Here is a 20933-nt window from a genome sequence, read left to right as displayed (position 1 = left end):
TGCATAGAAGCTAACACAAGTAGCTTCTTATTATTAGAACAAACCAGTTAAAAAGAGTTTAGCATCAAAGCTAATTATTGAGCAAACGCACAATTTGAAAAGCAAATAAACAACAACAAGAAGCTCAATCCACCCCCATATAAGGAGGCACAGCAGCTCCCAACTTATTCAAACACACAGAACAAAGTTCGCCAGATTACACAACATGCCCACCATCCCTCCTTCCAGGATCAAGCTATGAGTAACACGAAGCCGGAAGGATCAGTACTCCACAGAGAAGCTGTTAAAAGAAATATGTATAATTAATTACTGTCATAACTGAAATTATTAGAAGAGAAAATTTACATCATGCACAGTTCACTCACTGTATATAAATCTGCATATCTTTTGATACCAAGTTGATTATATGAATCATCAATGGCTAGTCTAAGTAGTAGCACAAATTTATTAATCCTGACTCCAAGTAAAGGCTTTTGCTAATAGGAAAATCCATGTTTTTTCTAGATAATTTAAATTACTTTTAGTCTTGTTCCTAGCTAATAGATGATTTCCATTTGTGCAGTTGAACTTAATATACAACATGGTATATAGTATTTGTAAAAAATGGCCATGTTAATAAGGAAAAGAATATATTGTTATTGATGACCTTTTTCCTAGGCATAGGCATAGTGACGAACAATAAAACTCTTCCAAATTCATGTAGGCTTGCAAGGAGGGAATGAACAAAAAAGATTAATCTAGGTAAAATATGGAATAATCACACTTTGACATCAAAGTTAGGGTTTTAATATGATGTGAATAAAGAAGGTCTAAGAAAGATAAGGAGAATGAAGTGGCTCTAACAAAATATTTATTTTAATATTTTCTATGGATATAAGAAATTCTTGTAATTATTATTACTATAATCTTTATTAGGATTTAAGAATATAGATAAAGTCAGAGTATGATAACAACAGACCTTAACTAAGTTAAGTGTTAAGCCAATGATGTACACTTGGCTTAAAAAGAATGATTGTACCAATTGAAACACGTCCAAGTATAAGATTCTTTCAGAAATCACTATGTTAATAGGGAAAATAATATATTATTATTGATGACTTTTATTATAAAACTCCAGTTTAAACTGATGTAAATAACTTTTAAATTTATTTTCTATTTGATTCAAAATATTAACTCTAGTTATTTAATAGTTTACAAGCTAAAATTTATATTCAATCTATCTTTTACTAAACGATGTGAGAAAATTCCACTCAAACTATAGCTAGATGTATCATTTATTCTAAGCACAGTGACCAACTATGCAAGTCTTCCAAATTCATGTAGGCTTGCAAGAAAGGAATGAACAAAAAAGAGTAATCTAGATAAAATCTAGAATAATCACTTTGATATCGAAGTTAGGGCTTTAATACGATACAGAAAATGACAGTCTAAAAAAAACAATTCAAAAATTGTTAATTATTGAAGAAATAATTACATACCATATAATAATTTACCTTTCAATTTAAGTAACGGAGAAATAATCACGTGCAATATATAATTTATAACCTATTTATATAAGGTAAGAAGATGAAGTAGTTCCGACAAAATATTTATCTTGATACTAGATATAAAAATTTTTATGCTATAATTGATCATTATTTTGTAATTATTACTATTATAACTTTTGTCGGAATTCAATAATACAGATAAAGTCAGAGTATGATAATAACGGACCTTCACTAAATTAAGTGACATCCATTCAATCTCATCTAAGTAACAGATGTACACTTAGAAAGAATGATCATACCAATTGAAACACGCTCAACTTCATCAGTATAAAATTCTTTCAAAGGTCGCCATGTTAATCAGGATAAGGATATATTGTTATTGATGACTTTTTTTTTTTCTAGTGACTAACCATAAAACTCTTCTAAATTCATGTAGGCTTGAAATGAGGGAATAAATAAAAAAAGAGTAATCTAGGTATATTTGACATCGAAGTTAAGGTTTTAATATAATGCAAACAAGGAAAGTCTAGAAAAAACAATTTAATGATTGTCAAGGATTGATTCAAAAAAAAAATGATTGTCAAGGATTAATTAATTAAGAGAAGTAATTACATGACATATCGAGTTTTATAATTTACGTTTCAATTTAAATATTTGAGAAATATAGTCACGTGCAATATATAGTTTCATTTATTTAAATAAGATAAGAAAAATAAAATATATCAAATAAAATATTTATCTCGATATTTTTTAAAAATACAAAAAACTCTATACTATAATTTATTGTTATTTTGTAATTATTATTACTATAATTTTGTCGGGATTTAATAATACTAATAAAGTCAGAGTACGATAATAATGGATGTGACATCCATTCAATCTCATCAACTTGATTTGTAAAAAATGATTATATTAATTGAGACACGTAATACTCCATTGAATATAAAATTTTTAACATTTTGAAGACTTTGACAATATACTTATATCTATTTTGTTATTGGATTTGTAATTTTATGTTAAATGTTAACATGGATTATATAATTTCTCATGTACCTGACTCGAAGTGGCAAGGGAATAATTTATGTTTTTACACAAATAAGTAAAATGAAATTAGGGCATTGGGGTTTTGCTGGCATAAACTCATTAACTAGAGAATTATAAAATTTAACTAGAAATTAACTTTATGTTAAAAATATACCTTCATTCTCCAGACGAAGACGGATTAGACCCAAACATCGCCGGTGGCCAGAATATATTGGGGAGGCCTGGGAAAGCCGAAAGAGGTCCTGCACTACCATCTTCTAAGTTGTAAAAAAATATCTCGTCATCCTCGACCACTTCATCGTCATCACCACCGTCGTCCTCTTCTTCCTCTTCTTCCTCTTCTTCCTCTTGTTCCTCTTCTTCCTCATGATCCAGCACTTCATCCACAAAGTAAATGCAATTCCCTTTGCATCCAGGGAGATCTTCAGCAGCAATGGAGTATGAGCAATCTCTACTCAGACAAAATATTCTATCACCCAAATCACTGACAGCTTCCCAACGAAGCACCATTGGAATTGAGCTAACCATATTCATCTTAAGGACCTCGAATTTAATTGGTATTTCTGTTACACCTTTCTGTTTGATAAAACATTGCCTAACGTCGTCATAGGAAACAAGATCTGAGCAGACAGTGAAGTCTCTGGAGACCAAGAAAAGATCCCCACAAGACTCCACAAAGAACCTCTCGCCGCTGAAGGATCTTGGAGGAAGGACAAGATGAGTTGGATTGAGTGAAGACCCATTGTTCCTTGAGCCCAGTCCTCTTGAGATTACTGTGAAGACGTTCCGTTTGTAATTCGTATCAGAAGAGTCCAAATTCCACAGCTCATCAGAAATCCTCAATGAGTACATCTCTCCTCCAATGATAGCGAAAGCCCCACGGCTGTTCACATCATTTGGACGAGATCTCGTTGAGAATACCACCTTTAAGGGCGTAGGTTCCTCTGTATCACCCTCGTCTTCATCATCTTCGCGGTCCTCGTCTTCATCATCTTCGCCGTCCACGTCAGAACTCTCAAATGGATCAAATCGTTCAATACTGAAACAAGTACTTATCTGTTTGAGGCGGAAGTTGAGCAAGTTCAGTTCATTTGGAAAAGAGTCGAGGGACATCTCCATTGGAAAACTTGAGAATGGATTTATCAGGCGCACGTTGCCTTCATCTCGCTCTTCTTCCACCTTGATCAACCAGACATTGTTGAAAGGAGGCTGAGAACTTTGAGTTTCCGCAGGTAGCTCAAGGCGGAAGACTGTTCTTCGGAAGACATTATAGGCAGCAATAGGGCGGTTAGGATCGTGAGTGAGAAGGTGAAAATGCAAAGGCAAAGCTGGAAATTTGCGAGGAGCAGCAATTGAACATCGCCATGAGTGGCATACAGCACGGAAACGAACAATATCATAGTAATCTTCCAGGCGTTTTCCAATGCAAAACAACAGATCGTCAGGAAGATCAGACCATGAAATCAAACTCATCTCTCTATCTTTAGGAAAAGCCATATCTGATATATATCCCTCTTCCCTTCTCAACCCTAACCCTAAATCAAGCTTATCAAACACCGAGGCGGATTTAACTATGCAAAAGCCAGGCTTAAAAAGAGGCTGGGATGGACCTGGGGCCGCCACATTAATTTCCAGATTCCTCCCCCAGTTGTTGCCATTTGCATGTTGAGCTGTGCTTGCCAACAAAAGTTGCAGCACCACCCCGACTAATTCAATTGGAATGCAAATATGGTAATGAAATGAAGAGGTTTCCTTTCTTGCTTGTGCAAATCTGTAGGTCTAGTTCTTTATGATAACACATGAATATTTTCATCAACATTTTCCTGACAGATTATAGCTTGTTCATTATTTAATAACTGGTATGTTAATGAAGGAAGCCTAATCACTCGAATGTTTTTGCATTCAACCTTTGAATTGTTATTTCATTTTATTTTCATGGTTTTTGCTTTTGGAAAAGAAGTTAATCAACAACATGATCACTTACACCAACTCTTTTTTTTTTTTCTTTTTATAACTCTTGACCATTATATGAAAAATATTCAAGTGTTAAGTTATAGGATTAAACATGTGTGAACGAGTCTAATATCAAGATAATACTTAGCTCCATTGTCATGTTGATAATTGCATGAGATCTAAATCATTCCAACAATTATATATAACATAAAATAAATTTTATCTTATATTCAATTAATTTATGTTCTTCGCAATCCTATATTAATTCCGCACCGATTTCATATTTAAACTATAATGTGGATGCCTTTGAAGCTCAAGGTAGTAATGGTATTGAACTTGGATAGATTTGAAGATATCAAGCTGAGCATTTTCTGTTTGCGAGCTCCTCTTTCAGATTGGAAATTTTCCTGTTGTTGTTGTGGAGATCATGAAGCAAGATTATACCATCATGTTCAAATAGAAACTGATGCTCTCTTCGTTGTGAAGGCAATATCAAAATTACATTGTAATTTATCTTAAGTTGGTAGTCTAGTGCAGTGATGCAAAAGTTTTTCTTCGAAAGTCTACTGGTGTCTCTTTATCTTATGTTAGTAAACCTGCGAATCAGTGTGTTTAGATGTTGGCTAAGTTTAAATATTTGGAATGTTTATTCTCCAACATTAATTAATACTATATTGTTATTTTGATCATCTTAATATATAGTATCAAGTATTTTTTTTAAAAAAATAAATTAATAATTTAAGATAAAAATTTAAACTTAGCTTAATAAGCACTTTTATTTGTTTTTTTCACATGTAAACTTAAATTGTGAGAATAGTTTGTTTTACTTAAAATTATTTTAAGTGGCATCTGTACAAGTACATATTAAATTTTACTAATATAAGACTTTGATGCTAAAATCAGAGAGATTATTCAGTACTTTTAGTATACAACCTCAACAGACTGAAATAATGCACCAAAATAATGATATTAAGATATATAATAAAAAATAAATAAAAATTACGTACTCAATTAATATTACCATTAAAAATTATAGTTACACAAAATGTATTAATTTTACCTTCTTGTATTTATTTAATCTTTTTTAATGTTTTTATTTATATTTAAACAAAACATAAATTATTATTTTAATTTTCATTGAAACTAAAAAAATTTTTAAAAATAAAATTATTATAAAAATATATTAATTCATGCATTATATAACATACTATATATATTGAGGTTCAATCTCATTAGTAACAATTTCCATCCATAAACTTAAAAAGAAAAAAGCTATTCGTTTTTATTACATATTAATTTTCCCTCGCTTATATTTCTATCTTTACCATTGAACTTGCTCTGGTGTGAAAATTTAACTAATTTAATTTTTATTGGGCCAGTCTTGTTAGCTCTTGTTAGAGCCGTATGTGGTCCATCAATTGGAGCCGAGAACTAATTAAAATTTATGTAATAAACAACATGATCATACATCTAGTAAATTTTATTTCATAGATTTAATAATTCATTTTCATTACAAAAACTACATGTTGCAATTGCTTTCTAATCCTCTCAGTGTATATTGTTATTGCAAATTTTCCATGAACTCTTTCAAATTAACCAGAGAAGAATCTTCTCCACGACTGCCATGGGAGGAACCCACCTGCCAAGAAGTACCCTTCACTCTTTAACATATGCGCATCCAACAAGGCACAAAAACAGAGAATTAAAATTTTACTAGATGAAGAAGAAGAAGTCATACCGCAACCAGGGCATTTGAAATAGCTTTTTTCTCTTAGAACAAGCCCTGACCCTCCACATACCTCACATCGTCTTTGTGCTATCTGCAATTTTATTTATTTTTTTAACATATTCGAAGCCTTTGACGAATTCATCAATGCATATCCTTTATTTGCTATGTTAGGGGAAATTAAGTAAAATTAAATTCCTTCGACAGGAGGCGTGCTTACTATTCTTTTGCTGAATTCAATCCCAGCTACTACGAAGGGTGTTACTCCAGCTGCACAACAACATTTCAACCATCAAAATCAATGTCCATTTTGATTACGGAGATTTTCAATTGAAGATTTAATAACCTATAGCTCCAACAACGATTTGCCAGGTCACCTCGACTTGGCCTGAATCCGCCGCAACCGCAACGTCGTTGATGGCTGCAATTCTCCTAGCGGATGATCCTCTATTTCTGATCAAGCGGACGCTGCCCGCTGATTTTGAACTTTTAGTGATCAATCTGTTCCTAGAAAGACTCTTCGAGTTCGTTGGAGATGTAAGTAAAAGGGAATGAGAGGAGGACCAAGCAAAGATTGCAGCTTCCATTGCAGAAGACGCAGCCCAAGCTTTTCTTTTTTTATTATCTTTTTACAATTTAATTATTATTTTAACGTTTCAAAAACTTGTTATGTTAAGTTGGGCCACGTCTACCGATTTGGGCCGGTCCAGCACAACCACAAACGACACTCTCAGTGGATTAGATGTGAGAACGACGTCGTGTGATCGACGGTCGTCTTATCCCTTGTAACCGACAAAATATCATTTTAATGGCAATCAAGCAAAAACCCCAGGCCGTTAACCGGAGGTTTATGGGCGGAAGATGATAAAGCGAAGGAAATATTCTGCTTAGGGGTTTTGGGTATATTCTATTTCGCTCTCTCTGTGAATAGAAAAACATGGCAGTTTCCTCGCTCTATCCATTCAATCCTACTCTCCTCTCTAAAATTTCTGCTCAGCCTCATCTTTTTGTACACCCGGTTTTGAAACGAAGCAGAATTGGGGAAATGGTGACTGATGATGGCCGAAGAAGAAGCAAGCTAAGTAGGTTTCTGACTTTGTCGATGCACTCTAATGCTAAGGTTCTCAAGTCCAATAGGAAGTCACGGTATGGGCAGACGATTAGTCTCTATGATAGCACTGAAGAGGAGGAGGAGGAGGAGGAGGATGAAGACGACGATGACGTCTCAGAGGACGATTGGCTGTTGGATGTAAGTGTTGTGAATCCTTGAGCTTACTAGACATTGATTTTAATTTTATTTGGGAAAAAAAGAAAATACAGTTATTCATTTTCGAGGCAAAGGTTGTATAAGTCTTCTTTTTTTTTTTTTTTCCAAAAACAAGAAAGAAGAGAGTTTACTGGAGATGGTTTCTAATTATTGTAGGAGGTCTTTGCTGTCTTCTGCTTGCAGTTTTGGTTTTTGCTTTAAAGCGCTCCTCTTGTTACCTCTTTTTTATGGTATTGTTTGTTTAGCATTTTGGAAGCAGTTTTCTTACTCCTTTTCTCTTTTTTCTTTTCCATGTTTTTGGTTTATTGTACACCGATTTGATTGCAGAAAAGATGTAGATGTGTAGCTAACAGAATTTTGAATCTTGTGCTCTTTTTTTTTTCTTTTGTTACTATTCTTAAGTCTTAACCGACTGGAATTTGGCATTTCGCCCCTAATTTACAATCATGAATATTCAAATATCGATGAGTTTGAAGTTTGTACCTTTAAACAGTTCCACTTTGTTCTATTTTTTTGCACTGGGTTACAAACAATACATGGTTTTATTAATATTCACATTCAAAGTGTGAACTTTTACCATTTTGCCAATAAGTCTGAATGTATTATGCCTAAATTATATTTGCATGCACTAAAAAAAATAATGTCAAGGGTGATAAAAATTGTAGTCTTCATATCATTTATCATTCTGAGGTTTGATTGACAGTAGGTTATAATGAGATTATGTGATTTTGAAATAAGCATCATCTTGATCAAAATTGCTAGCTAAGCGACTAGGTTGATTTGTACTCTAAATTAAGGTTTAGGGCATGTAGTATTTATTAGAACTATATAATAGTCTGCTGGACAGGATCTGCATTTAGATATAACAAAATGAGCTACATTGATTCTCGTTAATTTTCATTCTGGCTTATGCTGCCTCACTTGGAAAGATGGATGTGAATGTATTATTGCACATGTGTGGATATTTCCATCAGGTAGCTGATGCCCCACGTTATTTTAGTAATAGTTTGTAAAGTTTAATGTATGCAGGATCTCTTTGCCCTTTTTCCTCAGTCACTCTCCTCTTTCTTTCTTTCTTCTTCTTCTTCTTCTTCTTCTTCTTCTCCTCCTTATTTTTTAGGTGGCAATCTAGTAATGGTTAGCTATTTGTATAAAACGTACTGTCAGTAAGTCATTTATGTTTCTTTTCTTTCTTTTAACTTCTTGTGCAATGTCTTCAGGATGAATTTGCAGAACCTGCAGAATTTGAGGTCAACGGTAAAACATTGAAGGCTCGAAAGAAAATCAATGAAAGACGAGGTGTGCTCTAAATTTAAAAAAAAAAAAACTTTCAAGCTTTCAATGGAATAATGCTGAATGATAGTTTTTGCTTGCAGGTGGTCAGAGACAGTTGGATGTAAACAGGAACACTCAGGAGAAGAGAATTGTTGGAAATTTTTATCATACTAAAAACAAAATGAAGGGGGCGGATTCCTCACATATGGATAACAAAGCCAAGGTAGGCTTTTTTAGTTTTTTCTTTTTCCTGTAAGCTGTACTACTATTGTAAAAGAGTTTACCTGTTTTATTTGGTTGCAGCTGGTGCCCAAAGCACCTAATGAGAAAAAATATCAAAAGGTGTCTGAAGAGATAGATTTAGATGAGAAATGGATCCCACTTTTTGATTACCTAATTACCTTTGGGCTCAAGGAATCAGACTTCATCCAGATGTATGAGAGGCACATGCCGTCCCTTCAAATAAATGTATCTTCTGCACAGGAGAGGTTGGAGTACCTGCTGAGCATTGGTGTCAAACACAGAGATATCAGAAGAATACTTTTGAGGCAGCCACAAATTCTAGAATATACAGTTGAGAACAATTTGAAATCTCATGTTGCATTCTTGAGGGGTTTAGGTATCCCGAACTCTAAAATAGGGCAGATAATTGCTGTTGCTCCTTCACTCTTTTCATATAGTGTTGAAAATTCATTAAAACCTACAGTTAGATATTTGGTGAAGGAAGTAGGCATCAATGAAAAAAATATAGGTAAAGTAGTGCAGCTGAGCCCTCAGATCCTGGTTCAGCGGATCGACATATCATGGAATACTCGCTATATTTTTCTTTCAAAGGAATTGGGAGCATCTAGAGATAATGTTGTTAAGATGGTAACAAAACATCCTCAGCTCCTCCATTACAGCATAGATGATGGATTCGTTCCAAGGATCAATTTTTTGAGGAGCATTGGCATGCAGAATTCTGACATCTTGAAAATCTTGACTAGCCTTACACAGGTAGGTCTTACTTCCTTTTATGTGTATATTGGGACAACTTTTTCTTACAATATGTTGGATTTCTTGTGCTTGTACACAAAGTTGAGGCTCTTTGGTCTAGATCTTTTCCTTGATTTTATTTCAAATTAATTGCATTACTACCTTTTTAAACAAGGACTAAGCTCTGCTGGTGGGCACCACTGGAACTGGTTTTGGTGTTATGGATCCCTGAAATTTGTCCCTATAGCTTAATAGATTATTTAACAGTATCCTTTTGTTTTTTGCATAAGAAGGTTTCAGAGGACAAAATAAAATATAGAGTAACTGATTTATAAAATCAATTTTCCTGGCATATTATGTGATCTGTTTGGTTTTTGTTTCATGTTCTCTGCTATATTTAGTACAGAATTTTTTAGCTTCTTGATCTTCTAAATGATCGTGCCTGTGTTATTAGGTATTATCTTTGTCACTGGAAGACAATCTAAAGCCAAAATACATGTATTTGATTAATGAACTTCGTAATGAGGTGCACTCATTGACAAAGTATCCTATGTACTTGAGCTTGTCTTTGGACCAAAGAATTCGCCCTCGCCATAAGTTCTTGGTTGCCTTAAAGAAAGCTCCCAAGGGACCATTTCCTCTCAGTTCATTTGTTCCAACAGACGAATGCTTTTGTCAGCAATGGGCTGGAACTAGCTTAGATAAATATTTAGCATTTCGGCAGCAATTACTGCTGAAGAAGTTCGCATTGAAATACGAAAGACAAGGATAATGTGTTGCAATAAAACCTGTGCTCTTTTTACCAACTCGAGTACCGTGGCAAGGTTGCTCCAATAGTCAGCAAGTCATGTGGCTCATTTCCAAAACTGACCTGGAAATAGTAAGGTGAATCTCTGGTATTCAGATTACAATGAACGTCCAGGGAGCAAGTTACTGGTTGCTGACTTTTTGATTCGCTTGATTTTCATTGTATTCTCTGCAAGTGGTTTGCGGATAACCTGTGCAGCGCCTGCTCTATTTCTGCTCATATTTGAGCTCCAGAAAGCTTGTTTGTGAGAAAGGAAAAGTATTGATATTTGAAGGAGCAACAAGCAAATTGTCATCAAAACAGCTTTTCCAGGATTATCATCTCATATTCTTGAATGATCATCCAATGCATTGCAGGATTATGCTAATTGCAATCCATCAAGAGATGATGCTTGAAGGAACAAGTTGTTGTCACAGCAAGTTTTTCTCTGTAATACTTCTTATGCCTTTTTATTTCCCTTTTCTTTTTCCACTTCTTATGCTATATATATGAGATTTCCCCTTTTTTTATACCAGTGCAGCTCACAAATCACTTTTAAGGGTAGTGATTCTAGTGAACTGTAGTTAAATTTTTATTTTCTCCATAATTTGCAATGGATATGTGTAACTTTCTGTATATTTTATGTTCTAACATAAAGTTGCCTCATTTCATGTTTTACCTGTGTGCCTTTTTAGCTGGCTGTCAATATTGCCCTGGTTTACTTCTGTGTCTCGTTTCTTATTTGACATAGTCATGTGTTGGTTGAGTCAGTCAGGCGACCCACTTAAAAGCATAATTATTGGTATCGTTCACAAGTACCACCATAATACACTTTAGTTTTTCTCCCTATTTCTGCAATATTCGGGACTATCGGCTGTAACAGAGAATAAATATGAGTTGTGAGTTGGGCTACTTTTTTGTTGGCACAGCAACTTTATATAACACGGATGTATGCCTAGGTATATACTTGAAACTTGAAAGCATAATAATTGGTTTGTTCCTGCAGGCCCACCACTTCGGATGGTACAGCTTCAGCTGTTTTTTGCGCCCTATAGTTTTTCATTGTTGGGTCGTCTTGCATCTCACAGATCACATCGAATTTGAGTTGGGTATCCCCAACCAAAGGCCAGAGATTGTCTTATTGGTAATCGCATCATCCTTCAAAGTGGAAGTGTATTTAGTGTTTAATTTACTAGGAATGGGCATGTCAATTTGGAATAGATGTCTTAAGATTTTTATTATGATATTTACTAGTTACTGGTCAATGTGTTCACTGAAGGCAATATGACAAGGTTATTTCAAATTGTATTTTTGACTGTCATGGATTTCTTGTTGCATGGTCTTGGATTTCTTGTTCTTAAATTTGACATCGATTGGTTTATGGGTTTCTCAAAAACATAACCTTCTTCCCTTCTTTGTATGTTTATGAGTCCTGTTTGTCAGAGAGAAAGTATTGCTCACTGTTAGCATTAAACTAGTCATTTCTGTTTATCTTAGTCTCACTTTTTCGTTGAACTCTACTAAGTTTTACTTCTTGTGAACGGATTTTCTCGTCCCCTTCCTCTCCTTGGATTCCAAAACGAGGAGGAAGAGAGTAAACAGTATATTAAAAGGCTACTTTAATTTAGAGTCATCAGGGTGGTTGAAACACTGATCTCGTTTTCCTCCTCTATCTTCCGGGCAACCAAAAGCTTTATCAGGTTGCAACTTTCAATCACTTGACGTTCCACCAACTAAAAAATGGTTGATTTTTTGTTCGTTTGGAGGCTTGAGGTTGACAAATGACAATGTATATAGGGTGGGAAATTTTTACTCCTACAGAGAAATGCAATTGGTTGGCAGGTCATGCTCAGCCCGCTGGCTGACAGGACTATATTTCCCGAAAATTGCGGGGATAAAATTGCTGCCAACAGTGATTCAATCAAGTATGGCTCTCTGAGGTTCATTGCTTAAAGGGCCCACCTTTATTTGGTGTCAATTTCAGAAGTTGTATGTGGTTCAGCAGATAGAGATAATGAATGGGACATGCTTGGAATAATGCAGCCTGCTGGCTCTTGCGTAGTATAACTCATCGTCTCTTTTAACATGATTTTGTTGGTTTGAGACTAGTTCAAGTATAGATATTTTTGCAGGCTTCCACGTATCATATTGCAAACCCTTATCTTATCTTATGGATGTCACATGCGAAGGATGAGCATGCTGCCTAACTTGCCTTTGTTAGTTGGGTCCCCCACGGAATCATTATTGTGTTCCAGCTATGGCTGGCAATGAGCCCGCCACGCGAGAATCGAAAGTATAATATCTCAATACTCGAACCCACCAAAACAAAATTTGTTTATTTAAATTATTTGAATATGTTCTAAATTCAATTATTATTTTTTATAATATTCAATTCACTTAATTTTATAGATTTTTATTTATGATGAACATAAAATATAGTAAATATTTTTTTATTAATATTTTAGATAAATGGTTTTGGTAAGGCAGAGAACATGAACTATTCGAACTATACTATTCAAGCTCTTCTTGCCCATAACTATGGCTGATTGCAAGTATATGCTGAATTCTTGGCTTTGCTTGTGTCGTGAAACTCGTGTTATGTCTGCAAAATATTTTACAAAAGTCCAATACTAAAATTTGCAGTGATGTTTAAATATATCATTGATCTTCATATCATATAATTAAGTGTACTTGGTTCTTTCAGCGCATCAAGTGCACAGAATCTGTTGATCGCTAACTTTTTCTCTTGGAGGGAGTAGTGGAATTGGAAATAAAGAATTGGTCAAACTTTTCTTGCCTCCAATGAGACAACTTTGAACAGGAGAGCAGAGGATGTGCTTTGTTTTCTTAACAATTTGTAAAGACGAAAGTTTCAATGCCACGGTTTGCTCTCGTCTTATCATCGTCACATGAAAGACGCTGTCATGCCAAGGTAATAAATCAAACTCAAGCTTTTCTTTTTCTTTTATTTCTTTGTCTCAATTAAACTCCACTTTAACGGTAAGCTTGTGCTTGATTGACCGGTTGCCATGATATGGATGGTCTTGAATAATTAATTCATAACAAAAATCCTACTTGGTGATTCATCCACCACAGATTTGGCTGTGGAATATGTGGCATCAACATAGTCAACCTTCCATTTTCCATGTATTAAACCGATTTCAATAAGTTGTTCTATGGTACTCTGTGCCTGTTTTTTCTTTTCTTTAAGGACTAGTTGTCAAGATTCAGCCTCCAATCCAAATCTCCAATCTTGTGCTCCGTCACCATGAATTGACACCTTATTTTTTGTCAAAACCATGGTGACTGATTAGACACATTAATGTGTCATCATGGGTATAAATTTAAGAATGCAGAGCTTGAAGAAAAAATTAGAGGCATTAAATCAATGGACAGAGACAAATTAAAAAGAAAAACAACTTCCTACAGGCGAGCAACTATTGAAAAAGGCAAAAGCATGCCCACCGTGTAAACAAAAAATGGCAAAACTACAAACTTTTGCTAAACTGGTATAAGCCAACTACCAAATTCCTTCTGTTGAAGTCATTTCATCATGTTCTAATTCCTTTCTTCTGCTAAAGACTAATTACATCTTAGCAACTAAATATTCAAAACCTTCTTGCCTTGCTTCTTACACGTATTCTGTATAACCATATTCTGCTTTGCTACTTCCTTTGCCCCGTGTAACGAGTTAGTAGTTGCTTCTCGCTTCTTCATTAGCCGTTCTGTACTTGCTGTGAATCTTGGTGAACTTAAAGGGAAAATGGAAACAAAACGCAAAAGAGTTGCCGTGATGTATCAAACCAAAGATTTTGCTGTTGCCTTTGTTACTCTTTTAACTCTAATTCTTCTGTGTTCTGAATCTATATGACTGTAGAAATGCTGCTAGCTATTGGAGATGCAAATGGGCTCTCTGGTAAGTTAAGTCCTTGACTGCACAGCAGAGGTAAAAATAAACTATAATGAGTTGAGAGAGGACAAGCATCTAAGCTCAAGAGAATGGAAGCTCTGCATAATCTAGAATTCATGAACTTAACATTTAACAGAAGATGACTTTTACCTGTCAGGGTCCATGTAATTGGTCTCTGAATGCCTGAATGCCTCATCAGTTACTGAACCACCGTTTAGAAAATCAAGCAGACAACCAATATGGTCCGACGATGGCAAATTGAAATTATCTGCAAGAACAATGGAAAACAGGAATAAGAACACAAAAACTACATAGACATTGTAAAAGCGTGTGAAAGCAGAGGTTGCAAACCTTCTGGGACTTTAAGCCCCTCAGTTGAGTAGCCAAAATAGGACTGATTATAAATTGGCTTCCGAGCTGTTCGCAACTCAGCAAGTCGCCTCCTCTGAATTTCGAAAGCCTGCTCCTGCTCTTCCATAAGCTGTTTCCTCAGCAACCTTGAGGCCTCATATCCTCTTCGCACTAAAAGCAAAATATACAATTACATGATGCCATCATGCAAAAAATAAAACTACTTTCTATGCATTCAGTTTCACAGCATATCAAAGAATTCAATGGATTTAGCAACATCAATATTTCATGATTTTATCTTCATTCATGGAAATGATTGAAAGATCTCACTCACTTGGATGAAGCTCAGCATCTATGTCTGCATACTGAGAAGAGAAATACAATGGATGCTCCATTCTCTCTTGATACTTCCTGCACCAAAACTTTGGCTGTGAGAGAGAATTGCAAGTTCTCTCTAAAATTTTAAATCCAACTTCATATTTTTTTCTGAAAAGAAAATACACCAAATATTGCTGTAATTTGTTCTAAAAATTCTACCACTAAAACTCAAAACATAAGGTTTCACCATTAAAACATAATGTAAGTTTCTGATATGATGCTGTGGGCAGAGTTATATTAACATGAAAGGCTATAATTTTAATTTTTAACTTTACCTATCAATGAGCTTTGATTTTTCCCTATAAGGTTTCACCAGAACTCGAGCACCACAAACAAAATGAGGATTTCCTTTTGCCAAAATCATCTTCACAGTATCGGCACTTTCAAACGTTACAAAACCGAACATTCTTTTCTGTTGGCAGGGGATCCGTACATCCTCAACTGATCCAAAGGTGCTGCAAATAAAATCCAAAAACAATAAGTAACAAATGCACAATGAAAACGTAGATGGCAAGCAGCCGGCCAAGAGTTTCTTGACTAAAGAATTACTTGAAGTAGTTTGAGACATCATCTTCTGTAAAAGTACTCTCAGCTGGGAAAGTTAGATATATCTGCCGTGATCCACTAACAATTGGACCAGGGTCGTTTCTGTCTCCCCGATCCATGTATTTTGAAGCATCTTCTGCCAAAAGTACTGCATGCTGACCATGAGGTCTGCAATGCATCAAGAAAATATACTAGTTAAATATTCTCATTTTCAAAGATCAATAAATGGGAACCCAAAAGAAGCTCATAATTTGCACCTGTCGATCAGCTGAATACTGTTTTTCAGTCTAGCAAGAAGCTTTGTCAAGCTATAACCAGCTTTCCCATGTCTCTGGCTCTCCGTGAGGTACCCTTCTGCTTGAAGAACTTTTCCATATTTCTCATAATATAGCATTGGCAAAGAAGCAATTGAAACAGGATTGCCTTTTCTTGATCTCAAGAGCTCTATGATTTCTGACTCCAACTTTTCAAGTGACCCTGGTGAGAAAAGTTGATCTTCATTGATAGCATCAAATGTTCGAGGAAAGTTCTCAGAGACTTGTCCATGATAGTACCTACAGTTACTTCCATGCTTACAGAAACCCTTGTTGAAATAGTGACAAGTCTTAACTGGGAATTCATTTAAGCTTGAATACCGCCGACCTGCCCTTGCACCTAAACCACCAAGTGCAGCATCTGAGTAGAAATAGTCAACTGGAAATCCCATGTTTCCCAAGTTGACAGGCTCAATTTGATCCTCCAAACTCAAGAACTGGGTTTGGTTTTGGAGCTCAGAAACAGAATCCAGGTAACCCGTAGACACAAAATCTGAATTATGCTTAGCTGAAACTTGAGATTCCCAATAGGAAGAAGGGGGTCGGAAGGATGCTGCTGGGGACAAGAAAGGCCGAGATGAAACAGGGGAGAAAGGAGTGAATTGTGGGGGAAGATCTGAAATAGGTGGTGAATTCATGGATGGTGATATTGGAGATGCTGCTGATTTAAGGGCTAATTGATTAAGTTCAGCTTTAGCCTTATAAATCACTTCTTGAATAGCCACATCAGGACTCATAGCCAGATTAATCATTTCTTGGTCACCACCATCTTGTAAAAGTAGATAACCTATAATCTTAGTAACATTCTCTGGTTCCAGTTTCTTAATTCTATTGAACACAATCCTTGTATGCTCTGAAAAATCCATTTTGCATCACTGCAATGGCAGAAGAAAAAGAAATAACACCTCAAGACCAGAAAATGGAAGAGAAAAAAAGTAAAATAAAAAGTACAGAATCTAAGCTGCCACAACTAGTCGCAGATCTAGTAAAACCCACAAAATAACTCATAAAAAAGGGGGGGGGGGGGGGGGAATTCTGCAAATCCAATCCCTGCAGTATATTTTTGTCTCATGAACAACAAAAGGAAACAAAATTAAAGAAATGAAGTCATCCTAACCAGAACATTATCAGAATCAGAAATAACCTTTTTTTTTTTAACTTAAATCTGGAAATATAGAACAGTATTCAGTATTTTTAAAAAAGGGCATGCTTTAAAGGAAAGGAAAAAGAGGGGGATACAAAAACCTAGCATATTGCAGAGCAAAGTGATGAAAACATGAAGAAACAACATGGTGCTTTTGAATAAAAGAAACAAAAGCAAAACCTAAGACTGTGTGCCAAAGAAATACATGTCTTTTTGTTACAGTCTACAAAACCCAGAAGAGAAAACATGATAGAGCTTAATCGACAAGATTTCAATCTGCTTTCTGACTTTCCAACGACCCAATTTTTCACTTATGCTTAAAATCAACCATTAGCAGAAAACAATTTATCATGGGTAGAAATCCACATGAAGAAAACAAGTTAGCAGAGAAAATATCAAGACGAACTTCAAGAACTAACAGAAAAGGGGGAAAATGGTAAAAAGAAAATACATAATTCACGGGAGGAAATTCAGAAGTAGAAAACAAAGTTGCAGATAAAATTTCAATTAAAACACCACAGCAAAACGTTGTATGAAATGGCTGTGCATATAAACACCAAAGGCAAGGACAACGTAAACAATAGAATCAAACGTACCAACAAAATCTTTCAATTTCAGTTTTGAAGCAGATACGTCTCAGAAGAACAAGAAAACATCCTTAAACTCCATGTCTCTATACTCTCTCTCTGTCTCTCTCTCTCTCTCTCTCTCTCTCTCTCTGAAGCCTTTTGTTCTCAAGAAGGAAATCCACGGAAATTATACTTTATACTTGAGAAACACAAAACTTCTTTGATTTGCAAAGCACAGTTAATTATATATGATTACAAACACTTCAAAAAAAAAAAAAGAAAAAGAAAATCAATCATTAAAACAAGAGTTACTGGTCACTATAGCACTAGACTTTTTTATTCCACTTTTCATTAGATATCACAAAACGTCTAGATTTTATAAGCCACTGAGAAAAAAAAGGCTAAATATTTTTCCCTTAATTTTCGAGATGGATTAAAACAGCTTCAACCCACTCAAATTACAGAAACGACCTCACATCCATAACAAAATTCTTTAATCTATCTTTCAAAAAAATATATATATATATATTATTAATAATTAAAAATTACAAAAAATAATTTTTTTACCATCCATACAGCATTAAAGTCCTGTAAATTAAAAAAAAAAATCTTTAATAAGCAAGTCTTGGTATAATTAATTTATTTAGAAAATGTCGGCAAAGTGTATATCTCCTGGGAGAACACAGACGTAGATTTTATTTTGTCTTGTAAGAAGCTAATAAAAGCTTCCTTAAATGTGCAGACATTGATACTCACTCACTGAGCACCACTCTGCAAATGGTGGGATCCATTACAACAACGTATGCATTTGGTATACGCAATCTCTCTCATGCAAATTCTTTATTATTTTATTATCATGAAATTTTTATAGATTAGTTAGATGGTAGCCATTAAGATTTCCCCATTTTCTTCATTTTAATTAATAAAAAATGAATATTCACTTATATTTCTTCAAGTAAGATGGAGTGGGAGACAAAAAAAAAACAGTGAATAGAAAGGTGAGGAGGGCAAGAATGGAAAATGAGTTAAGAGTGATGACCTATTCAAGTGGAGAGATAAACGGGGGTTTACTAGTCAATTAATAATAATTAGAAAATAAATAATTTTAGTTAATATTATTTTTATAGTAAGAATCGGGCCTTTCTGTTGTATATATCATTATCTCCACCTCCTTTGTTTAGGATTTTGAGTTAAAGCAATATCAATATTTATTTTATTTTATTTTGTAAATAATTTATGTATAGGGAGATGAATCCATTATCTAATTTCAAATTAATTATTATTTTTTTTATTTTCTTAATTTATCCACTCATTCCTAACTGCATAATCAATTTTTAAAAGTTTAAATAAATATTATGATAATATTTATCTTATTTTCAAATTCGTTAATGATGTATTATATTTATTTTAATAATATAAATTAAATTAAATATATAATATTGGTTTAGTTCTTCACATGAGGTTATATTATATTCTCGTCCTTCCGGTGTGGAGATGATTACGATGTTGCTTTCATGCCAACTCCCAGTTTCTTTCATTAGTTTCCAATCCATAATAAGTAAATTTCTAGTGACATTTTTTATTAAAAAAAGAAAAAAACTAAACATTAAGCATTATTGCAATTATTATTATAATTATTATTTTTTTTTCAAATAAATTTATTAATTGAATTAATAAAATTTTATTAAAAAAAAGAAATATTATTTCAAATAAATTATACCTGATAATTTATCAGAGTAAATTATAACAAACCATCTGATACAAATATAGAATCTAATAAAGATTTTCAACCATTTAAAATTAAATTTCTTTAATAAAAATACTTCTTGAGTATTTATCTAAATCCCTACATATTATCATTACTATTACTATTATTATAATTAATAAATTATTAATAAATATTGTTATAATATTTAAAAATTAATAAAAAATTATTTTTATAAAAGTAAATTATATTTCAATCTTTAAAATTTTATAAAACATATATTTTAATTTATATATTTATAAATTTAATTATGAAGTTTTATTGTATAATAAAATAATCTATTTAGTTATATGTATATTTCAATTGTTTCATAAATATTATAATTATTTACAAATAAATACTTATATTTTTATAAATTGATTTCACATATTTTTATTAAATTTAATATTTTATATTAATAAATAGATTAATAAAATAAAAATTAAATAAAAAATATTAACACAATATATTTTTAAATTAAAATTTAAAGAGTTCTTTCTCATCTCATTTTTTTCTTCTCAGTGATTTCTTTATTTAATTAGCATAAGATGGAGATTTAATTTTTTATTTTATTTTATTTTATTATTTTTCATATATAAAATATTAAAATTAATAAATATAAATATTAATTTATAAATATAAAGAATTATTTGTAATAACATCATTTAGAGAACAATCTATAAAATATAGAAATTAATTGTAATAAAAAATATAAAGTTTAAATTAAAAAATTATTTTATTAATCAATAAAACTTAATACTAAATTTAAAAATATAAAAACTATAATTTAATTTTATAAAAAAATAAATTATAATTTATTAATAATATTTAACAATATTAAATAACAAATTTTATTTTACTAATAGTAGCATGAAAATATAAAATCTTTTATATAAATTAAAATATATAACTCTACTTAAAAACATATTAAATCATATTTTAATTTTTTTTATAATTATCTCTTATAAAACATAAATTAATAATAATTAGATAGGTGGTGATTAATTAATTTATGATAATTAGACGTCATTTTTTTTTAAATGGACAATGAAAGATTCGAATCTGAGATCTCTCAAATTTATTCGAATGTATTTACTACTACGCTAAGCATGTGAATGCGAAACGTAATCTGTTATCTTTATTTTTTAGTCTAAAAAAATATTATGCACAAAAAGAAAATAAACAAATAAAAGGAGACAAAAAGATAAGAGGTATATGCATACTCTATGTATTTGGTTGGCATGTCATTTTCTGAAGCTACTCAAAATTATGATGGTGGGCCACCATATCCCCAGATATTTTTTTAATCTTATAAATTAATATATATAATTATATGAAAAAAAATTCACGTTATCCTTATAAAATTATTACATACTTTTAAAATTTTATAATTAATTTATTAATGTGAATAATAATATTATTTAATTTATAAGACTGCAGTCTTATTTATATTTTAATATTTG

At 32.9% G+C, this 20933-nt stretch overlaps 4 protein-coding genes across 11 annotated transcripts; 1 reads left to right on the top strand and 3 right to left on the bottom strand.

Annotated features, from left to right (window-relative positions):
* Positions 1 to 2687: 2687 nt before the first annotated feature.
* Positions 2688 to 4203, bottom strand: LOC110601562 (F-box protein At2g17036). The gene has a single exon (XM_021738735.2). The coding sequence runs from the start codon at positions 4026 to 4028 to the stop codon at positions 2688 to 2690; it is 1341 nt and encodes a 446-aa protein (XP_021594427.1). The 5' UTR covers positions 4029 to 4203.
* Positions 4204 to 5944: 1741 nt separating this feature from the next.
* LOC110602245 lies at positions 5945 to 6848 on the bottom strand. Of its 5 annotated transcripts, none has more exons than XM_021739712.2 (4): positions 6557 to 6831; positions 6431 to 6480; positions 6199 to 6304; positions 5945 to 6138 (listed from the first exon to the last, which is right to left on the bottom strand). In XM_021739712.2, exons 1-4 carry the CDS (start codon positions 6795 to 6797, stop codon positions 6077 to 6079), a joined length of 459 nt encoding a protein of 152 aa, XP_021595404.1. In that variant the 5' UTR covers positions 6798 to 6831; the 3' UTR covers positions 5945 to 6076. The 5 variants fall into 5 exon arrangements, with proteins under 5 accessions (XP_021595404.1, XP_021595405.1, XP_021595406.1 ...); XM_021739713.2 differs by having other exon boundaries at positions 5945 to 6123; XM_021739714.2 differs by having other exon boundaries at positions 6223 to 6304.
* LOC110602244 (transcription termination factor MTERF9, chloroplastic) lies at positions 6815 to 11895 on the top strand. 3 transcript variants are annotated; one of them, XR_002485940.2, is made up of 7 exons: positions 6815 to 7459; positions 8698 to 8776; positions 8854 to 8975; positions 9056 to 9748; positions 10182 to 10612; positions 10711 to 10964; positions 11521 to 11895. XR_002485940.2 is itself a non-coding variant. In XM_021739711.2 (5 exons), the coding sequence occupies exons 1-5, from the start codon at positions 7148 to 7150 to the stop codon at positions 10497 to 10499; spliced, it is 1524 nt and encodes a 507-aa protein (XP_021595403.1). In that variant the 5' UTR covers positions 6815 to 7147; the 3' UTR covers positions 10500 to 11192. The 3 variants fall into 3 exon arrangements, 1 of the variants encoding a protein (XP_021595403.1); XR_002485939.2 differs by having other exon boundaries at positions 10182 to 10964; XM_021739711.2 differs by lacking the exon at positions 11521 to 11895 and having other exon boundaries at positions 10182 to 11192.
* A 1978-nt stretch (positions 11896 to 13873) lies between these two features.
* On the bottom strand, positions 13874 to 18015 carry LOC110602243 (zinc finger CCCH domain-containing protein 18). 2 transcript variants are annotated; one of them, XM_021739709.2, is made up of 8 exons: positions 17754 to 18015; positions 15957 to 16888; positions 15703 to 15867; positions 15429 to 15608; positions 15110 to 15261; positions 14776 to 14946; positions 14575 to 14692; positions 13874 to 14447 (listed from the first exon to the last, which is right to left on the bottom strand). In XM_021739709.2, the coding sequence occupies exons 2-8, from the start codon at positions 16877 to 16879 to the stop codon at positions 14378 to 14380; spliced, it is 1779 nt and encodes a 592-aa protein (XP_021595401.1). In that variant the 5' UTR covers positions 16880 to 16888; positions 17754 to 18015; the 3' UTR covers positions 13874 to 14377. The 2 variants fall into 2 exon arrangements, with proteins under 2 accessions (XP_021595401.1, XP_021595402.1); XM_021739710.2 differs by having other exon boundaries at positions 15110 to 15186; positions 17754 to 18012.
* Between the last annotated feature and the right edge of the window lie 2918 nt (positions 18016 to 20933).

Source organism: Manihot esculenta, chromosome 15, assembly GCF_001659605.2.
Source record: "Manihot esculenta cultivar AM560-2 chromosome 15, M.esculenta_v8, whole genome shotgun sequence".
In the NCBI taxonomy this organism is placed as follows: Eukaryota; Viridiplantae; Streptophyta; class Magnoliopsida; order Malpighiales; family Euphorbiaceae; genus Manihot; species Manihot esculenta.
Note: the sequence above shows the minus strand (reverse complement) of the source record. Positions and strands in the feature narration are given on the sequence as shown.

Bases quoted from the DNA above. Each gene is read 5' to 3' on its own strand.
- LOC110601562 (XM_021738735.2), bottom strand. From the start codon at position 4,028: ATGGCTTTTCCTAAAGATAGAGAGATGAGTTTGATTTCATGGTCTGAT.
- LOC110602245 (XM_043950942.1), bottom strand. From the start codon at position 6,797: ATGGAAGCTGCAATCTTTGCTTGGTCCTCCTCTCATTCCCTTTTACTT. The intron at 6,481-6,556 runs GTTATTAAATCT...GTTGTTGTGCAG, and splicing joins AATCGTTGTTGGAGCTATAG to CTGGAGTAACACCCTTCGTA. The intron at 6,305-6,430 runs GTAAGCACGCCT...ATAAAATTGCAG, and splicing joins TTGAATTCAGCAAAAGAATA to ATAGCACAAAGACGATGTGA.
- LOC110602244 (XM_021739711.2), top strand. From the start codon at position 7,148: ATGGCAGTTTCCTCGCTCTATCCATTCAATCCTACTCTCCTCTCTAAA. The intron at 7,460-8,697 runs GTAAGTGTTGTG...CAATGTCTTCAG, and splicing joins AGGACGATTGGCTGTTGGAT to GATGAATTTGCAGAACCTGC. The intron at 8,777-8,853 runs GTGTGCTCTAAA...TTTTGCTTGCAG, and splicing joins GAAAATCAATGAAAGACGAG to GTGGTCAGAGACAGTTGGAT.
- LOC110602243 (XM_021739709.2), bottom strand. From the start codon at position 16,879: ATGGATTTTTCAGAGCATACAAGGATTGTGTTCAATAGAATTAAGAAA. The intron at 15,868-15,956 runs GTGCAAATTATG...GATGCATTGCAG, and splicing joins AGTATTCAGCTGATCGACAG to ACCTCATGGTCAGCATGCAG. The intron at 14,947-15,109 runs GTGAGTGAGATC...TTTTGCTTTTAG, and splicing joins AGATGCTGAGCTTCATCCAA to TGCGAAGAGGATATGAGGCC.